Raw genomic sequence first — 20894 nt, forward strand, 5'->3', positions numbered from 1 at the left:
CAGGGCAGTTATAAATTTGCACGTAATAAACAGCAGTGGACCCAAATCAGATCCTTGCAGTACACAACTAGTAACTGAACTCCAGGATGAACATTTCCCATCAACCACCACTCTCTGTCTTCTTTCAGCTAGCCAATTTCTGGTCCAAACCACTAAATCGCCCTCAATCCCATGCATCTGCATTTTGTGCAGTAACTTAATGTGGGGAACATTATCAAACACCTTATTGAGATCAATATCCACCACATCAACCACTTTACCCCCATTCACCTGTTTGGTCATCTTCTCAAAGAACTCAATAAGTTCAACCTACCCTTCACAAAACTGTGTTGACTATCCCCGAATCAACTTATTCCTCTTTAGATGATTATAACCTTTCCTAACACTTTACCCACAACCGAATTAAGGCCCACCAGTCTATAATAACTAGGGTTGTCTCTACTCCCCTTCTTGAACAAGGGGACAACATTTGCCATCCTCCAGTCTTCTGGCACTATTCCTGTAGACAATGATGACATAAAGATCAAAGCCAAAGGCTTGGCAATCTCCTCCCTGGCTTCACAAAGAATCCAAAGATAAATCCCATCCAGCCCAGAGGATTAAAATATATTCACACTTTTCAGAATTTCTAACACGTCCTCCTTGTGAACCTCAACCCCATCTAGTCTAGTAGCCTGTTTCTCAGTATTCTCCTTGACAACATTGTCTTTTTCCAGTGTTAATACTGATGAAAAATATTCATTTCTCTCTTCCCCTATCTCCTCCGACTCCATGCACAACTTCCCACTACTGTCCTTGATTGGCCCTAATCTTATTCTAATCATTCTTTTATTCCTAATATACCTGTAGAAAACTTTAGGGATCTCACTGACCCTATCTGCCAAAGACTTCTCATGTTCCCTGCTTGGCTGTCTTAGCTCTCTCTTTAGACCTTACCTGGCTTCCTTGTAACTCTCAATGCCCTGAGCCTTCAGATCTCATTCTAACATAAGCCTTCTTCTTCCTCTTGGCAAGAGATTCAACTTTCTTAGTAAACCACAATTCCTGCACTTGACAATTTCCTCACTGTCTGAGAGGTACATACTTATCAAGGACATGCAGTAACTGTTCCTTGAATAAGCTCCACATTTCTATTGTGCTCATCCCCTGCAGTTTCCTTCCCCTATACACCCTGGAATTATGCCAACAATACCTCTACTGTCCTGAGCTGAATAAACCAATATCAAGGCAAGGGGCAGGAGGAAGCCCTTCAAGCCTGCTCTGCCATTCAATACAAATATTGACTAATCCTCAAACTCAATCCCTAATTTCTCTTCCTGCTCCTAGATGCCTTTAAAATCTATAAATTTATCAATCTGTTTCTTGAGCTTTCTCAGTTGCTTGGTCTCCACAGCTGCCAGTGTTAGAGGATCCCATCGGTTACTACTCTTTGGGTGAAGAATATTTCCACAATTCAATCTTAAATGGTCAGCCCCATATCCTGGGACTGTGCTCCCTGGTTTTAGAGTCCTCGAACCAGATGAAACATACTTTCAGATGGTATAGTCCTGCTAGAACTGTATACGTTTCAATCAGCTCCTCCTCCCATCCCGAGCAATTCTAGAGAGTACAGGCCCAGTGGAACCAATGTCTCCTCATAAGATGGATCTGCCATTCCTGGTACTCATTCCTGATGAAGGACTCCGGCCCGAAATGTTGATTTTCCTGCTCCTTGGATGCTGCCTGAGCTGCTGTGCTTTTCCAGCAACATACTCTCAACGGTCTCCATTCCCAGTACCAGCCTAGTGAACCTCCATTATACTTCCTTGGTGGCAAGGACATCTTTCTTAAGTAGCAAGCTGAAACCTGCACACACTTCTCCAGGAGCGCTCTCACTGAGGACTGGCATAACTGCAGTGACTCCTGGACTCAAATCGAGTTGCAATGGAGGCCAATATATCATTTGCCTTCCTAACTGCATGTTGCACCTACTTTCATCGTATCCCTTTATACATCCACAATTCCCAAATATCACCGTTTAAATAATACACTATCTTTCTGTTTTTCACACCAAAGTCTGGACCATCCTCCACAAAAACAGAAATTGCTGGAAAAGCTCGGCAGGTCTGGCAGCATCTGTGGAGAGAAATTTTTTTTTAGATTAGATTACTTACAGTGTGGAAACAGGCCCTTCGGCCCAACAAGTCCACACTGACCCGCTGAAGCGCAACCCACCCATACCCCTACATTTACCCCTGACCTAGCACTACGGGCAATTTAGCATGGCCAATTCACCTGACCCGCACAATTTTGGACTGTGGGAGGAAACCGGAGCACCCGGAGAAAACCCACGCAGACACGGGGAGAACGTACAAACTCCACACAGTCAGTCGCCTGAGGCGGAAACCGAACACGGGTCTCAGGCGTTGTGAGACAGCAGTGCTAACCACATTTTGAGTTCAGTGACCCTTTCTCAGAACTGGACCCGAAATGTTACCTCTGATTTGTCTGCACAGATGCTGCCAGACCTGCTGAGCTTTTCCAGCAATTTCTGTTTTTTGTTTCTGATTTACAGCAGCCACAGTTCTGCTGGGTTTTATATAGAACTTCCTAATTAGCCACATTGTACAGCGTCTGCCATGTGTTTTCCTACTCCCATAGCCTGTCTCAAACACTTTGAAGATTCCTGCATCTTCCAAGTCACAATCCCACCCAGTTATGTGTGGTTCAGAAATCTCTCCAAGGTTTGCCAATGGTCTACTCACTCTCCACCCCCAACCCCAACTCACAGACACATTTCTGATCCATTCCCTGGCCTCAGCACCACTCACATAATCACCGATGAAAAAGCGAGAATTGTGGCAGTCTTTACAACTTGAGATACATAGAGGATAGACCTCCTCTATCCTTGTAAACGGAAATAAAGCTCCTGCTGCACTGTCTCCATCAAATACTCCCAGGACAGGGACAGCACAGAGTTAAATACAAAGTAAAGCTTCCTCTACACTGTCCCCAACAAATACCCTCACAGGGTTAGATACAGAATAAGCCTTCACCATTAAACATTCCTAGGAGAGGGACAGCACAGGGTTAGATACAGAGTAAAGGTTCCTCCACACTATACATTGGGACTCCTGAACTCTGGTTAACACAATTTATTGGTAGGATATTGAATAAATTCAGGTGCAGTACAGTTTGCATCAGACTGACAGAGATCCCAAATCCTACAGCAGAGTGGCTGGATTGCAGCTATTATCACCCTTTGATGTGCACTGCTCAGTCAGCAATGTTATTTGAGGTTCATGTTTGTGACTTCGAGACTCCAACATGAGAAACTTAAACCCCATAATTTTGGGACAAATCAGGTGCAGTATCAGTGCTGATGGAGTGCCACACTGCTGAAGGATCAGCATTAAAGGTGTGCTACAGTGTCTGAGGATCAGCACTGAGGGAGTGCTGCACTGTCAGGCAGTCAGCGCTGAGGGACTGCCGCACTGTCAGACGGTCAGCGCTGAGGGAGTGCCGCACAGTGGGAGAGTCAATGCTGAGAAAGTGCCGCACTGTGGGAAGGTCAGTGCTGAGGGAGTGCCGCACAGTGGGACAGTCAGCGCTGAGGGAGTGCTGCACAGTGGGAGAGTCAGTGCTGAGAAAGTGCCGCACTGTGGGAAGGTCAGTGCTGAGGGAGTGCCGCACAGTGGGAGGGTCAGCGCCGCAGGAGTGGGCACTGTCAGAGGATCTGCACTGAGGGAGTGTCTCACTGTGGGAGGATCTGTGCTGAGGGGGCACTGCAATGTCAGAAGTCAATGCTGAAGGAGTGGGCATTGTGAGGGTCAGTGTCAAGAATGTGGTGCTGGAAAAGCACAGCAGGGTCAGGCAGCATCCGAGAAGCTGCCTGACTTGCTGTGGTTTTCGTGCACCACATTCTCGACTCTAATCTCCAGCATCTGCAGTCCTCACTTTCACCCCATTGTGAAAGTCAGTGCTGACGGAATATCACACTGCCGGATGGTCATCGCTGAGGGAGCAGGCACTGTCAAGGGTCTGCACTGATGGAATGCCATGCTGTCAGAGAGTCTGGGCTGAGGGAGTGCCACACTGTTGGAGGGTCAGCGCCAAGGAAGCATGCACCATCTCCTTAGAAGAGACACTAAGCCTTGTTTGCCCTCTCAGGCAGAGGCAAAAGGTCTCATGGCCATAACTGGTAGGAAAGGCAGGGTGGGAGGTAACAGAAGAACATTCGCATCTCTGTCACGGGTGGAACTGTATCTCTCAAACTCCACCAGCACCTGCCTGGACCTTTACAGGATGCCTCTGTCTATCTGTCAAAGTGGTTGGGTTTGTGATGGGTCATTAAGAGGACATTTAACAATAGACAGGTCACAGTGAGATCCCATCAATCCCACTAGCATGCAGCTCCCTTTGTGGTCAGGAATACTGAATGCCCTCCACTCCAGAGGGGGAGTGCAGAGTTAATGCCCATCGACTGTACCTCAGCAGGGGGCAATGCTTTCTGGGGTGGCACTGGAGAAACACAAGAGATGTTTGAATGGTTACAAACAATGCAGCTCTGTGTTGCTCACCTTTTTGCCAGCAGTGAGGTGACAGCACGTTCACTCTACATCTGGGCCTTCAGGCACATTCATTCAGAGTTTCCTCACTCTAGTCTGTCTCCCCTTGTCCTTGCTTCTCACTCTACTTTCACTGTGCCTGCCTTTCTCTCTTACACTGCCTCCCTATCCAGTACACTGACCTTCACGTAGCCTCTCCATCACTCTGTATCACTCCCTCTCGCCTTCTCGCTCTATGCCAGCTCTCCTTCACTCCCTCCTTCCCTGCCAATCCCCTCTCACTAGCCCCAATCTCCCTCCTTTCTCCCACTCTCCCTCATTTCACCTCTCTTTCTCCCACTCTCTCTCCTTCCTCTCTCTCTCCCTCCTTCCCCCACTCTCTTGTTTCTCCCTCTCCTTTTCCCCTCTCTCCCTCCTTCCCCCACTATCTCCTTCCCCCCTCTCCCCTTCCCCCCTCCCTCCCACACACTGAATCCTTACCCCCTTGACTTTTCCCCTCATCTCTCTCTACTTCCCCTTTTTCTCATTCCCCAATTCTCCCCATTCTGCCACCCTTCCTCCTCTCTCACAGAAGCCCATAACATTCTAACAGGACTAGACAGTGTAAACACAGGAAAGATATTCCTGATGACTGAGGAGTCCAGAACGAGGGTCTCATAGTCTAAGGATATGGGGCAGACCACTTAGGACTGAGCTGAGGAGAAATATTTTCACTCAGAGAGCGGAATCCTTTGCCATTGAAAGTGGTCGAGACCAAAACACTGAATATTTTTGAGGAGTTGAATATAGTTCTTGGGGCTAAAGGGATCAAGGGTTATGGGGTGGAGGTTAGTGGGAACAGGTACCTGAGCTGGATGGTCACCATGAATGGAGCCAGCTAGAAGGGCTGAATGGCCTACTGTCTCCCAAAGTTCTATGTTTCTGTCACATTCCCTCCTTCTTTCTCTACACATAATTTTCTCTGTCCCATCTCTCTCACTGTCAAAGCAATTTTTCTTATCTCCTCCATTTCTCTCTCTCTCCTTCTCTCCCATTCTACCTTCCTCCCTCTTCTTCCAGTTGCCTCACTAACTTTTCTCCTCCCTCCCTCGCTTTCCCTGTCTCGTGGTGTCCCATTTTCACTGTCTTGCTCTCTTGCCAACAGTGGTTTCCCATCAGTGGTGGCTCTGGGTGCCAGCATCATTTGTAATAAGATGCCTGGCCTAGCCCCACGCCAGCGAGCCCTCTGCCAGAGTCGCCCAGATGCCATGATTGTGATTGGAGAGGGAGCACAGATGGGGCTCGATGAGTGTCAGCACCAGTTCAGGCACAACCGCTGGAACTGCACTTCGCTGGGCGAGAAGACAGTCTTCGGACATGAGATGAAAATAGGTGGGTGAGCGATCACACGCACGCATCCTGCAGCTGTGAAGGTCCCAATTCATGTGTGCCTCAGTCCAGAGACTGGGGCCGCAGCATCTACACCCACCATGTCCAACACTGCTAGTACTGACCGTCAGAAGGTCAGCGTTGAGACAATGCTGCACTGTCGAAGGGTTAACGCTGAGGGAGCACCACACTGTTGGAGGGTCAGTGCTGAGGGAGCACCACACTGTTGGAGGGTCAGTGCTGAGGGAGCACCACACTGTCGAAGGGTTAATGCTGAGGGAGCACCACACTGTCGGAGGGTCAGTGCTGAGGGAGCACCACACTGTCGGAGGGTCAGTGCTGAGGGAATGCCACACTGTCGGAGGGTCAGTGCTGAAGGAGCGCTGCATTGTCAGAGGGTCAGTGCTGAGGGAATGCCACACTGTTGGAGGGTCAGTGCTGAGGGAGCACCACACTGTCGAAGGGTTAATGCTGAGGGAGCACCACACTGTTGGAGGGTCAGTGCTGAGGGAGCACCACACTGTCGGAGGGTCAGTGCTGAGGGAGCACCACACTGTTGGAGGGTCAGTGCTGAGGGAATGCCACACTGTTGGAGGTTCAGTGCTGAGGGAATGCCACACTGTCGGAGGGTCAGTGCTGAAGGAGCACTGCATTGTCAGAGGGTCAGTGCTGAGGGAATGCCACACTGTTGGAGGGTCAGTGCTGAGGGAGCACCACACTGTCGAAGGGTTAATGCTGAGGGAGCACCACACTGTTGGAGGGTCAGTGCTGAGGGAATGCCACACTGTTGAGGGTCAGTGCTGAGGGAATGCCACACTGTCGGAGGGTCAGTGCTGAAGGAGCGCTGCATTGTCAGAGGGTCAGTGCTGAGGGAATGCCACACTGTTGGAGGATCAGTGCTGAGGGAGCACCACACTGTCGAAGGGTTAACACTGAGGGAGCACCACACTGTTGGAGGGTCAGTGCTGAGGGAATGCCACACTGTTGGAGGGTCAGTGCTGAGGGAATGCCACACTGTCGGCGGGTCAGTGCTGAAGGAGCGCTGCATTGTCAGAGCCTCACTGTTAAGGGAGAGCTGCTCTGTTTGAGTGTTAGTGCCAAAGCAGCACTGCACTGTCAGAGGGTCAGCGCTAAGAGAGTTTGAACCATTACTGTGGGGCCTGGAGTTACCTGTAGGCCAAGCCAGGGTAATGACAGCTCATTTCCCTTCTTGAATGACATTAGTGAACCAGACAGGTTTATACAACAATCAATTACACGGTCAGGAGACTTAAGAGGAGAAGGAAGCCATTCAGCCTATTGACTTCATTCCACCATTCAATTAGGTCATAGTTGATTCGATGATCCTCAACTCCAACTTCCTGCCTCTTTCCATTAACCCTTGAATCCCCCTTACTGATTAAAAATCTCCCTATCTCACCCTTTAGTACACTTAATCACCCATTCCTCATAGCCCTCCGCAGAGAAGAACTCCATAGGTTCACTCCCTTCCGACAGAAAAAATTGCTCCTCCTCTCTATCTTCAATGGGCGACCCCCTATTCTGAGGTGATGCCCCTCTGGTCTGAGACTCTCCCACAAGGGGAAACAACCACTACACAACTCTCTATCAAGGTCCCTGAGAATCCTATCTCTTTCAATAAGGTAATCTCTTATGTATGATGGGAGCTGGCAGGAGAGATCAAGCGAACTGTTTCCCTCTGGTTTTTGGGGCGTTGAGGTGTGGGTGGAATGAAGCCTTTTATCACCTTAAACCCCTTTAATAGATTGGCCCTTCATCCTCGATATGTGAGGGAAGACAAGCCCAGGCGATGTGACCTAACCTTGTAGGTTTAGCAGTGTGTGGCATGCTGGTCAGTCAACAGTGCCTTCTCCAGGAGGGACTGTCACTGAGTGCAGATGCCTAGGGTTTGGACAGGTTTAACCAGACTCTAAGCACAGCTTTTGTAACAGGGCTATGTTTACAAACCCTGATCTTAGTCACTGCTCAGCATCATGCCTGTCAGCTCAACTGAGGCCCTGGGGGAGGCAAAGCCCACCACTCAAATCCAACAAGGTGAGCATTTACATCTCCAACTTCACGCCAATACACCATTTGGCCCCTCTAGCCTGCTCCTCCATTCGGTACAATCGTGGCTGATCCTGGACTCTGACTGCAACTTCCCTCTCGCTCTCCTTGATTTCCTGAGAGACCAAAACTCCACCGATCCCAGCCCAACGGTGGAACCTCCATAACCTTGGGGGCTGCAGAATTCCAAAGATTCACAAGCTTCCAAGTGAAAAACCTTCTCTCCAGCTCACTCCTAATTTGCTGATCCCCTTGCCCTGGGACTGTGTTCCCCTGACTAACACGTTTTAGATTTCCCACCCAGTGAGTACAAGTCTGTCAGCCTTCCTCTCTCCGAGTCACTTCACAATCTTCTGCGATGAGATTCCCCTCTCATTCTTCTACCATTCAAAGAACATCAGCTCAAGTTATCCAGGCCCTTGGGGACCATGGGAACTATCACTGCGTCACCTGCAACACAAGGATATCCTTCCTGAAGACAGAAGAGGCACCCCATGTCCTGGCTGTGGTCTCACCCAAACTCTGCGCAAATGCAGTCCCATTTCTTTATTCCTGTCCCCCAGACCCTCAGCAATCAAGGCAAATGTGACATCTACCTTCTCAACAACTACATGCCAATCTTTGGTGCTCCATGCCCACGACATACAAAACTCTCAATGAACACTTGCAAGTGTCGTGTTTTTACAAAAGCATTCTGCCCATCTCATACAGCATGGAAAAAGATCCTTGGGTCCAACCAGTCCACGCCAACCATGTTCGCAACCTGAACTAGTCCCAATTGCCTGCAATTGGCCCATATTCTTCCAAACTTTCCTATTCATGTACTTATCCAAATGTCGTTTAAACATTGTAACTGTACCCGCATCGACCATTGCCACTGGCAGTTCATTCCACACATGAACCACTCTCTATGTAAAAAAGTTGCCCCATGCCCTTTATAAATCTTTCTCCTCTCACCTTAAAAATATGCCCCCACGCCCCCAGCCTTGGGAAAAGACCTTTGCTATTCACCTTATTTATGCCCATGATTTTATAAATCTCTCTCAGGTCACCCCTCAACCTCCTACGGTCCAGTGAAAAATATCCCGGCCTATTCAACCTCTCCTTAAAGCTCAAACCCGCCAAATCTTTTCTGAACCCTCTTCACTTTAATAATTGTCTTCCTAAAGCAGGGCCAGCAAATTCAAGAACAGCTTCTTTCCCATTCTATTAGACTTTGGAATAGACCTCTCAAATTTCAAAGCTAATGGTGATCCCACTCTCTGTGCAGCTTCCCTGCGGCTGTCACTGTGTATTCCTCACTCTGTTCAATCACCCTGTCATCTTGGTACGACCTGCCTGAAATGCACACAATACAAAACATTTCACTGTACCTAGGTGGCACAGTGGTTAGCACTGCTGCCTCACAGCGCCAGAGACCCGGGTTCAATTCCTGCCTCAGGCGACTGACTGTGTGGAGTTTGCACGTTCTCCCCGTGTCTGCGTGGGTTTCCTCTGGGTGCTCCGGTTTCCTCCCACAGTCCAAAGATGTGCGGGTCAGGTGAATTGGCCATGCTAAATTGCCTGTAGTGTTAGGTAAGGGGTAAATGTAGGGGAATGGGTGGGTTGCGCTTTGGCGGGTTGGTGTGGGCCGAAGGGCCTGTTTCCACACTGTAAGTAATCTAATCTAATCTAATCTAAAGTAATCTAATCTAATGTGAACTTGATGAGTAAAGTACTGGACAAGAGGGAGAACCTCCCAGCTCTCCCCTGTACATCCACCTGAGTGGGGAGCGGACCCACCCTTACAACATTGCATCCAAAGGGGGACGACAGCAACATTTCATTAAAGTGGTCCCTGGGATGGGGAAGTTGTTCCACAAATAATTGGGTCTATTCCTACACAGAAGCGAATACGGACACTCCATTGCCCTCCTGCCAGTGCTTCTGGGAAATAGTACAGAAGAAGGGCGCTTCCCTGAGGTACTTCTGGCCCTGTCTCTGTGTTGCTTCTAGCAAGTGTAAACGGGCCACATCTTCAGCTCAGCAAGTTGCCTCCAAGCAGTTTTTTTTTGGAACAGGGAAGGTTAGGGGGTGGAACCTGATAGTGGTTTAAGAGATGACGAGGGGCATGGACAGGGTGAATAGAAAGCAGCTGTTCCCCTCAGGCAGAGGGTCAATAACAAGGGGGCATCATTTTAAAGTGAAAGGCTGGAGTTTAGAGGGGATTTGAAGAAAACCTTTTCACCCAGAGGGGATGGGGCTCTGGAATGTACTGCCTAGAAGGGGGGGGAAATCTCAAAGCCTTTAAAATGTCCTTGCATGAGCACTTGAAATGTCACATTATCCAAGGCTACAGGCCTAGTGCAGGAAGGTGGGACTATAGTATTTTGGCAGTACAGACTTAATAGGCTGAAGGATCTCTTCTGTAGTGTAGGACTCTAGGTTTATTATAATAAGCACTCACAGGATTGCTGACCACTGTGGAATCACCTCTGACTGTAGATGTTTTTGTTAATTTGTTTGACATTTTGCATTCTGGCATTTATCTTGATCCTGAAAAACCTCCCTCCACCATCATCCCTTTCCCTACAGAAAGAAAACTGTGCTGCGGAATCATGGTGATGTGTTCTCTTCCCTAGGTAGTAAAGAGACAGCCTTTGCGTACAGCATCATGGCTGCGGGAGTGGCCCACGCTGTCACACAGGCCTGTAGCCAGGGCAACCTGTCGGACTGTGGCTGCGACCGGGCCAAGCACGGTTACTACGACCAAGAGAAGGGGTGGAAATGGGGCGGCTGCTCGGCTGACATTGAGCATGGCATCGCCTTCTCCCGCCGCTTCCTCAATGCCCGTGAGGTGAAGCGGCACGCCCGAAGGCTCATGAACCTGCACAACAATGAGGTGGGAAGGAAGGTCAGTGCAGCTGGCTTCATATCACGGCGCTGGTCAAAATGGGCGCGCGAGCGCAGGCGTGCCAGGGAACGCAGCGGCAAGGATTTCCAAAGACCCTCAACCCTCGAGAAGAGGGCCCCCTTCAGCCTACTGTGCTGTGGGACACGATTGTAGAATGGTCTCCTGCTGGCATGAGAAGATTTTATTTTATTTATTGTTATCACATGTACCTCAGTAAAGTGAAAAGAGAGAGGCGTGTGGTTGAAGCTTTTCACCCTTAGCTCAAAATTCAAGTGCACTCAGCAAGTTGTGAGATACCTGCTGTTGGGATGTGGTTCCGTGATTGGGAAACACTTGCTAAACAATACTGAGTGTCACCAATTTAAAATAATCAGCTGAGCCAGTAACCTGACTCTTGCTTGTTACAAGGAGTAGATATTCATACACAGAGATCCTTACTCTTCAAACAGAATTCAAGCCTTGTGCATGTTCTGAATTACCCTTTACTTCCCCCAGCTGCTTTCTCCATGGCAACACCTCAGCCAATCAGTGTCAACTTGACCACCAATCAATGCCCACTTCCTTCTATCACAACAATTGTTCCGGCCGCCTGAAATTTGACAGAATGAAAAGTGATATCGTTGAGACGTATCGGATTCTTAAGGGCCTTGACAGGGTGAATGCTGAGAAGATGCTTCCCCTCATGGGGGAGTCTAGGACCAGAAACATAGTCTCAGAATAAAGGGATGCCAATCTAAGACTGTGATGAGGAGGAATTTCTTCTCTCAGAGAGTTGAGAATCTTTGGAACTGCTTGCCATAGAGTCCTTGTGTATATTAAGGCTGAGATAGATAAGACTCTTGATCAGTCAGGGAATCAAGGAAAAAGCCAGGCAAGTAGATGTGAGGAATGTTGAATCAGCCATGGTCCTATTCAATGGCAGCACAGGTTCAAGGGGTCGAATGACTGAATTCTGTTGCTATTTGTTATTGTCGTATCGTTACTTAATGTTCAACTTCTTCAATCAATCAAAACTTCCTCTAACTTGGCTTTGAATATATTCAAACGCTCCCACTGCTCTCTAGGAAGAGAAATTTCTCCTCATCTCTATCTTAAAAGGGAGACCCCTTAGTCTGAAGCTGTGCTCCCTCCATTGATATTTGTTCGTTGTTGTGTCTTGTGAAATTTTGCACTTTGGCATCAGTTTTGATAGTGTAAAGTCTCTTCCAGCACATCAGCCCACTCCTGACCAATACCTTCAACACTCACCTCCTCCACCACCGACACATAGCGACAAAAGTGTGTAACGTCTACAAGATGCACTGCAGTGACTTGCCAAGGCTCCTCTGACAGCACCTTCCAAACCCGCCACTTCTAGGTGGGAAGACGAGGGGCAGCAGACACATTTACAGCGCTTGTAAATTCGCCACCAAGCCACAGAGCATCCAGACTTGGCAATATGACATTTCCTCGCGGGTCAGAATCCTGGGACTCCTTAGGTAATGAGAGTGTGGGTGTCCCAGACCACACAAACTGCAGCAGACCATGAAGAGGGCTCAACATCACTTCCTCAAAGAACAATTAAGGCTGGGTAATAAATACTGGTCTAGACACCCACATCCCAAGAACGAATAAATAAAATACCTTGTATTGTTGCAGCAGGTCTTCCCTACTTCTGTACTCCATCCCTCTTGCAGTATGGGCCAACATTCCTGATTGGTTGCTGGAACTGCCTCTTTATGCTTTGGTGATTCACATATGAGGGCTACCCACAGTTCAGAACAGAACTACCATTGTTCCATGTAGCTTCATCAATGACCTGTATAATTGTAACAAGACTTTGGTTTTCCTACTCCTACCTGTCCTCATAGAACCATAGAATCCTTACAGTGTAGAAACAGGCTATTCGATCCAACAAGTACACACTGACTCTCTGGACAGTAACCCACCCAGAAACAATCCCCCACCCTATATTTACGCCTGACTAATGCACCTAACCTACACAACCCTGAACACTATGGGCAATTTAGCATGGCCTATTCACTTAGTCTGGACATTTATATTTTGGACTGTGGGAGGAAACTGGAGCACCCGGAGGAAACCTATGCAAACATGGGGAGAATGTGCAAACTCCACACAGACAGCACCCCCCCCCCCACGTGTATAAGCACCAACCCTTCCACACAGGACAACGAAGGTGTCATGGTAACGCAGCTGTAAACCCCGACTGGCAAATCATGAGAATGAAGATGGCGTGTGTCGCTGTGTGTAAGACGTTATGTAGTGTGCGTGTTTATTTGGTGTTTTTGTGTGTGCATGTATAAGATGTCTGCGTGTCTGTGTGTGTTTATGTAGGATGTCTGTGTGTGAGTGTGTGTGAGATTATGTAGCATGTGTATGTGCATGAGGTGTGAGAGTGTGTGCGCACGCGTGTGTCTGTGTGTGATTATGCAGTGTGTATGTATGAGGCGTCTGTGTGGGTGTGACTATGCAGTATGTATGTATGAGGAATCTGTCTGTATGTTGATATAGTGTGTGTGTGTTTGTCGGTATCTGTATGAGATTTGTATGTATGAATATGAGGTGCGTGAAGGATGGGGAAGGACTATGATATCTGGAAGCCTCTAGTCATAAAGTGACACATTAGGGATGGGTATTAGATTCAGTCACTTCGATCCTGGATGAGGCAGATAGAGCATTTCAGCAGCTGAGCCCTACATTAGGGTTAGGGGAAGAGGCTGGAAAAGATGCCCTAAAAATAACCTGCTTCAAAACTCCTGACTGGATTACCATGTCTGTTGTTCCGACTGCAGCTTGAAAGGGGACCTGCCACCCATGGTGGAGGCTGCTGTACACATCTCGCTCACAAACGAATGGGTGAATTCAGCTATTCAGCTCCTGAAGCCTGCTTCACCATTCTATAAAATCAGATTGTAACCTCCATTCCATATTCCCACCTGCACATTACCCCCAGCCCCGATTTCAGCCTCTTCCTCCTGCCTTAAAATATTCACAGACTGCTTCCCCCACTTTGTGAGAAAGGATTGTTCAACAACTCACTCTCCTCTGGGACAGAAAAGATTTCACATGTTTCATCTCTAATTTAAATGCCCAACTTTTGAACATTGAATCCCTAATTCTAGATCGTATCAAAAGAGGAAACATCATCTATACATCCTCTTTAAATATCTCGCAGGTTATGACATACTTCAATCAAGTCTCTTCTGAAGTCCAGACAATAAAAACCCAGTCTGTCCAACTTTTTCTCATAAGACAACCCACCCCATTCCGGGTATCTGCGTGGCTTTCCTCCAGGTCCTCCAGTTTCCTCCCACAGTCCAAAGATATTCAGGTTAGAGTGGATTGGCCATGCTAAATTGCCCCATAGTGTGCAGGGATGTGGAGGCTATATGGATTAGCCATGGGACATGCAGGATGACAGGGATAGGATGGGTGGGGTGGGTCTGAGTGGGAGGCAGTGTGGACTTAATGGACCAAATGGCCCCACTCTGTAGGGATTCTGTGAACCTGGGTAAATTCCCTCTGAACTCATTCCAACACAGTGCCATCCTTCCTTAAACTAGGAGACCAATACTGTGTACAGAACTCCAGAAATGATCTCACCAGTGCCCTGTATGAATGAGGCATAACCTCCTTACTTGATATTTAATTCCCTTTGTGATAAATTATAACATCCTATTGGCTTTCATTCACACAGAAAACATGACATGACTTTTGGTCTCTCATATTGTTGAGACCACACACAAAAATGACCACTTTGAGGAATACCTCCACTCTGTCTCCATGAACCACCTCACTCTCATTCTAACCTTCCTGCCATATGATACGACATGGAAACAGACCCTTCAGTGAACTCATCCATGCTGACCATGTTTCCTAAACTGAACTAGTTCCACTTGCCTGTGTTGGGCCCAAATCCTTCCTCTTGGAAGGAGCAATCATAATATGGCTGGAAGTAGAAGACAGATTGAAAGCAGGCAGATAATATCCAATACCAGGATCCTGAGCTTAAACAAAGGAGACTACAACAGTATGAGGGAGGAGTTGGCTGAAGTAGACTGGAAGGAAAGACTTTATGGTGGGACAATTGACGAACAGTGGCCGACTTTCAAGGCAATTTTTCTAAGTGCTCAGCAAAAGTATATACCAGTGAAAAGGAGGGACTGTAGGAAAAGGGGTAATCTGCCATGGGTGTCTAAAGCAATAAGGGAGGCTATCACATTGAAAGAAAAGGATTACATAGTGGGCATGATCAGTGGGAAACTAGAGGATGGGGACAGCTTTATAAGTGAAAAGAAATTCACAAGAAAAATGAGAAGTAAGATAAACTGTGAGAATAAACTAGCTCAGAATATAAAGACAGATAGCTAAAGTTTCTATAAATATATAAAACAAAGAAAGAGTGGCTAGAATAAACATTAGTCCTTTCAAAGTTGAGAAGGGGGAATTTAGTAATAGGATATGAGGAATTGACCGGGCATTGACAGGTCTTCACAGTGGAGGACGTGGATAACACGCCAGTAATTGATAGAGAGACAAAGGTAAGTGAGGACCTGGAGACAATCATTGTCATGGAACAGGTAGTGTTGGGCAAGCTAAATGAGCTAAGGATAGACAAGTCTCTGGCCCTGATGGAATGCATCCCAGGGTACTAAAAGAGATGACGAGAGAAATAGCAAGGCGAGAGAAATAGCAAATCCACTTGTCGTAATTTTCCAAAATTCACTGGACTCTGGGGCAGTTCCAGCAGATTGGAAAACAACAATGTGATGCCGCTGTCTAAAAAAAGGAAGTTGACAAAAGATGGGGAATTATAGACCAATTAGCTTAACTTCTGTAGTGGAGAAAATGCTTGAGGCTATTATCAAGAAATAAATAGCAAGGCATTCTAGATAAAAACTGTCCCCTTGGGCAGATCATGCTTAACAAATCTACTGGAATTCCATGAAGACATTATGAACACGGTGGATAATGGGCACCCGGTAGATGTGGTGTATCTAGATTTCCAAAAGGCATTCGATAAGGTGCTGCACAAAAGGCTGCTGCATAAGATAAAGATGAAAAGTATTACGGGTAATGTATTCCCATGGATGGAGGATTGGTTAACTAATAGGAAGCAAAGAGAGGGAATAAATTCGTGTTTTTCTGGTTGGCAGTCAGTAACTAGTGGTGTACCTCAGGGATCAATGTTGGGACCACAATTATTCACAATTTACAGAGATGATTCGGAGTTGGGGACCACATGTAGTATGTCAAAGTTTGCAGATAACTAAGATGAGTGGTAGAGCAAAGTGTGCAGAAGACTGTGAAGAGACATAGATAGTTTAAATAATTGGACAAAGTCTGGCAGATGGAGTACAAGGTTAATAAATGTGAAGCCATCCATTTTGGAAGGATTCACAGTAAAAAGGACTATTACTTGAATGGTGAAAAATTGCAGCCTGCTGCTGTGCAGAGGGACCTGGGTGTCTTTGTGCAGGAATCATGGAAGTTTGTTCTGCAGGTACAACAGGTAATTAGGAAGGGAAATGGAATCTTGTCCTTCATTGCTAAAGGGACTGAGTTTAAAAGCAGGGAGGCTATGTTGCAGCTGTATCGGGGGCTAGTGAGGCCACACTTGGAGTACTGCGTGCAGTTTTGGTCTCCTTACTTGAGAAAAGATGGACTGGAGTTAGAAGGGGTGCAGAGGAGATTCACGAGGTTGATTGGAGTTGAGCGGGTTGGCTTATGAGGAGAGACTGAGTGGACTGGGATTATAATCATTGGAATTTTCAAGAATGGGGGATCTTATAGAAACATATAAAATTATGAAGGGAATAGACAAGATAGACGTCGAGAGGATGTTCCCACTGGCGGGTGAAACTAGGACAAGAGGCATGGCCTCAAAGTAAGGGTGAGCAGATTTCGGACTGATTTGAGAAGAAACGTCTTCACCCAGAGACTGTGAATCTATGGAATTCCCTGCCCAGTGAAGTTAATGAGGCCTTCTCAGTAAATGCTTTCAAAGCTAAGATAGACGATTGTTTGAACAATTAAGGAATTAAGGATTATAATGAGAGGGCGGGTAAATGGAGCTGAGGCCATGAAATGATCAGCCGTGATCTTATTGTATGGCAGGGCAGGCTCCAAGGGCCAGACGGCCTACTCCTGCTCCTAGTTCCTATGTCCTTTCAATCTTTCCTACTCATGTATATATTCAAATGTCTTTTAAATGTTGTAATGGCACCAGTCTGCACCACTTCCTCTGGCAGCTCATTCCATTTACGTACCGCCCATTGTGTGAAAAAGTTACTCCGAAGGTCCCTTCTAAATATTTTTCCCTCTCACCTTAAACCTATGCCCTCCAGTTTCGGACTCCCCTACCCTTGCAAAAAGACCCTATCTATGCCCCTCATAATTTTATAAACTTCAATAATTCCAGGGATAAAAGTTCCAGCCTCTCTTTACAACTCAAACTCTGTAATCCCGGTCCTTCAAGCCTGCGCCACTGTTCCATAAAATTGTGGGAGACCTGATTTTAACCTCTTCTTTCCATTTCTGTATATCTCCCGATCACCTTTCATCTCCTTGATAATCAAGAATTTATCTGCAATTAAACAACACCTACAGATGTGGGAAATCTGAAGCAAAAACAGAAATTACTGGAGGAACCTAGTAGGTTTGGAGAAGCTGGAAGAATGTTCTTTTCAACTCTAGTTCAACCTCTGTTTTAATCCCCGTGTCTGCGTGGGTTTCCTCTGGGTGCTCCGTTTTCCTCCCACAGTCCAAAGATGTGCAGGCCAGGTGAATGGTCATGCTAAATTGTCCATATTGTTACGTACATTAGTCAGCAGGAAATGGGTCTGGGTGGGTTACTCTTCGGAGGGTCGGTGTGGACTTATTGGGCCGAAGGGCCTGTTTCCACACTGTAGGGAATCTAATCTAATCCTGCACTTACTGCCTTTTGAGGAAGGGAATTTGAAACGTACACACAAAAAAGAATTCCAACACTTTTCCGTTCTGAAGAAGAGTAATTTCAGAATCAAAACGTTAAGTCAAGAAAATACTGCGGATGCCTTACATTTGGTTATATTGAATTACATTTGTCATTTCTAATCACCGAGCAAGCACATTACTACCCTTGTGAGTATTTTTGTCATTTTCCACCTTATTAGCTGCACCCTCCAATTTATTGTCATCTGCAAGTTACGAGCGGCATAGGTAAGATGGATAGCAAGGCCTTTTCTGTAGGATGGGGGGGACTTCAAAACGAGGGGTATAATTTTTAAGGTGAGAGGAGAAAGTTTTAAAAAGGACATGAGGGGCAACTGTTTTACACAGAGAATGGCTGGTGTATGGCATAAACTGCCAGGGGAAGTGGTGGATGCAGATACTGTTACAACATTTAAAAGACATTTGGATAAGTACATGAATAGGAGAGGTTTGGAAGGATATGGGCCAGGAGCAGGCAGGTGGGACTAGTTTAGTTTGGGGTTATGTTCAGCATGGACTGCTAAGACTGAAAGGTCTGTTTCCGTGCTGTACGGCTCTATGTGGGACGAGTTTATTTGTGAACATGGTTGCCGTGGATGAGTTGGACCAATGGGTCTGTTTCCGTGCTACGTGACTCTATGAGTCAATTTTTCTCTCTACAAATGCTTCCAGACCCTGCTGAGTACCTCCAGCAATTTCTGTGTTTGATACATGCTCAATTCGACACATCAGATTTTACTGCCTTCTTGGTTTTCAGGTTTTGAAGGACCGCATGCGCATGGAGTGCAAGTGCCATGGGGTGTCGGGGTCGTGCACCATCAAGACATGCTGGGTGACCCTGCCCGCATTCCGGGAGGTGGGCTTTGCCCTGAAGGACAAGTACGGGCAGGCAGTGCAAGTGGAGCCCATGCTGGCAGGCCGGGGACACCAGCCCACCTTCCTGAAGGTACGGATGACGCCCCACCTCAAGCCACTACCCACCGACCTGGTCTACATTGAGCGCTCGCCCGATTACTGTGAGAAGGACCCGGCCACAGGCAGCATAGGTACACAGGGGCGTCGCTGTGAGCGAGCTGGCACAGAGAAGCCGGGCAGCTGCGAGGTCCTCTGCTGCGGGCGTGGGTACAGCACTTTCCAGTATACCCGCACCTGGCAGTGTAACTGTAAGTTCCACTGGTGCTGTCAGGTCATGTGCAGCCAGTGCAGTGAGAGGACTCATGCCTACACCTGCAACTGAGGGATGGCCAGGAGCAATGGGAATCTCTCTTCTCCCAGGGAACCACAGTCTGGCTTACAATTGCAGGACCCTTTATGATTTCTTCCTGCCTTGGGCTGACGACCTCCTTTCCAGGTTAAGCACAGCCTTACAATGAGGTTCCGTCAGTTGGGAATTGTATAAAAGGAGTGTTTTGTTGCTGGTATCATTCCGCTGTTAAAATTCAGCAACTGGGCTTTGATTGGCTGTAAGTGCGATTGGTCTCTGACTGCCCTCAAATTACCTCCTTATCACGACAGAGGCTCTTGGGAGAGGAGGCCAGGATTCTGTCTGCACCAGGATTCGGGACTGACCATTCTACTTTGGGTGAAAGCGAGGTCAGGCAGCATCTGAGGAGCAGGAAAAGTGACGTTAGAGGCAAAATCCTTCATCTGGAATGAGGCTGGGAGCCTTGGGGTGGAGAACTAAATGGGAGGGGGGGGGGTGGGGTGAGGGGGAAAGTGGCTGAGGGTGTGATAGGTAGTTGGAGGTGGGGGTAATGGTGATAGGTTGGAGGGGAGGGTGCAGCGGATAGGTGAGAAGGAATATGGACAGGTAGGACAGGTCATGAGGGTGGTGTTGAGCTGGAAGGTTGGAACTGGGATAGGTGGAGGGTGGGGAAATGAGGAAACTGCTGAAGCCCACGTTGATGCCATGGAGTTAGAGGGTCCCAAGGCAGAAGATGAGGCGTTCTTTCTCCAGGCATCAGGTGGTGAGGGAGTGGCGAATGGAGTAGGCCCAGGACCTGCATTTCCTCGGCGGAGTGGGAGGGGGAGTTGAAGTGTTCAGTCTCGGGACGGTGGGACTGGTTGGTGCGGGTGCCCCGGAGACACCTCCCACTCCACTGAGGACATGCAGGTCCTGGGCCTCCTCCATCACCACTCCCTTACCACTTGTCGCCTGGAGGAAGAACACCTCACCTTCCTCCAACCCCATGGCATCAATGTGGACTTCATCAGTTTCCTCATTTTCCCTCCCCCCCCCATCTTATCCTAGTTCCAACCTTCCAGCCCACCACCTCCCTCATGACCTGTTCTACCTGTCCATCTTCCTTCCCACCTATCCGCTACACCCTCCCCTCCAACCTATCACCAATGCCTCCACCTCCATCTACAAATTGCACTCTCAGTTGTCTTCCCCCCAGCTCCACACCCCCTCCCATTTATCTCTCCACCCCGAGGCTCCCAGCCTCATTCCTAAAGAAGGGCTTATGCTCGAAACATCGATTCTCCTGTTCCTTTGATGCTGCCTGACCTGCTGCGCTTTTCCAGCAACACATTTTTAAGCTCTGATCTCCAGCATCTACAGTCCTCACTTTCTCCTCAGCATGGAGGAAGCTTTATTCTGTAACTAACCCTGTATTGTCCCTGTCCTGGGAGTGTTTGAAGGAGGGGACAGTGAAGAGAGAGCTTTACTCTGTATCTAACCCCGTGCTGTCCCTGTTCCTGGGAGTGTTTGATGGGGGACAGGGTAGAGAGAGCTTTACTCTGTATCTAACCCTGTGCTGTCCCTGTCCTGGGAGTGTTTGATGGGGGACAGTGTAGAGGGAGCTTTACTCTGTATCTAACTCTGTGCTGTCCCTGCCCTGGGAGTGTTTGATGGGGGACAGTGTAGAGGGAGCTTTATTCTGTATCTAACCAGATGCTGTCCCTGTTCTGGGAGTGTTTTGATAGGGGTCAGTGTAGATGGAGCTTTACTCTGTATGTAACCCCGTGCTGTCCCTGTCCTGGGAGTGTTTGATGGGGGACAGTGTAGAGGGAGCTTTACTCTGTATCTAACCCCGTGCTGTCCC

At 47.8% G+C, this 20894-nt stretch overlaps 1 protein-coding gene across 1 annotated transcript; it reads left to right on the forward strand.

The window, feature by feature from the left end:
• The first annotated feature begins 5698 nt into the window (after nucleotides 1–5698).
• Nucleotides 5699–19162, forward strand: LOC132809074 (protein Wnt-7b-like). The gene is made up of 3 exons (XM_060822473.1): nucleotides 5699–5918; nucleotides 10604–10875; nucleotides 18605–19162. Exons 1-3 carry the CDS (start codon nucleotides 5741–5743, stop codon nucleotides 19082–19084), a joined length of 930 nt encoding a protein of 309 aa, XP_060678456.1. The 5' UTR covers nucleotides 5699–5740; the 3' UTR covers nucleotides 19085–19162.
• The last annotated feature ends 1732 nt before the right edge of the window (nucleotides 19163–20894 follow it).

The sequence above is a fragment of the Hemiscyllium ocellatum genome, unplaced genomic scaffold, assembly GCF_020745735.1.
Source record: "Hemiscyllium ocellatum isolate sHemOce1 unplaced genomic scaffold, sHemOce1.pat.X.cur. R, whole genome shotgun sequence".
NCBI classification, from domain to species: Eukaryota; Metazoa; Chordata; class Chondrichthyes; order Orectolobiformes; family Hemiscylliidae; genus Hemiscyllium; species Hemiscyllium ocellatum.

Bases quoted from the DNA above. Each gene is read 5' to 3' on its own strand.
- LOC132809074 (XM_060822473.1), top strand. From the start codon at position 5,741: ATGCCTGGCCTAGCCCCACGCCAGCGAGCCCTCTGCCAGAGTCGCCCA. The intron at 5,919-10,603 runs GTGGGTGAGCGA...TCTCTTCCCTAG, and splicing joins CGGACATGAGATGAAAATAG to GTAGTAAAGAGACAGCCTTT. The intron at 10,876-18,604 runs GTCAGTGCAGCT...CTTGGTTTTCAG, and splicing joins ACAATGAGGTGGGAAGGAAG to GTTTTGAAGGACCGCATGCG.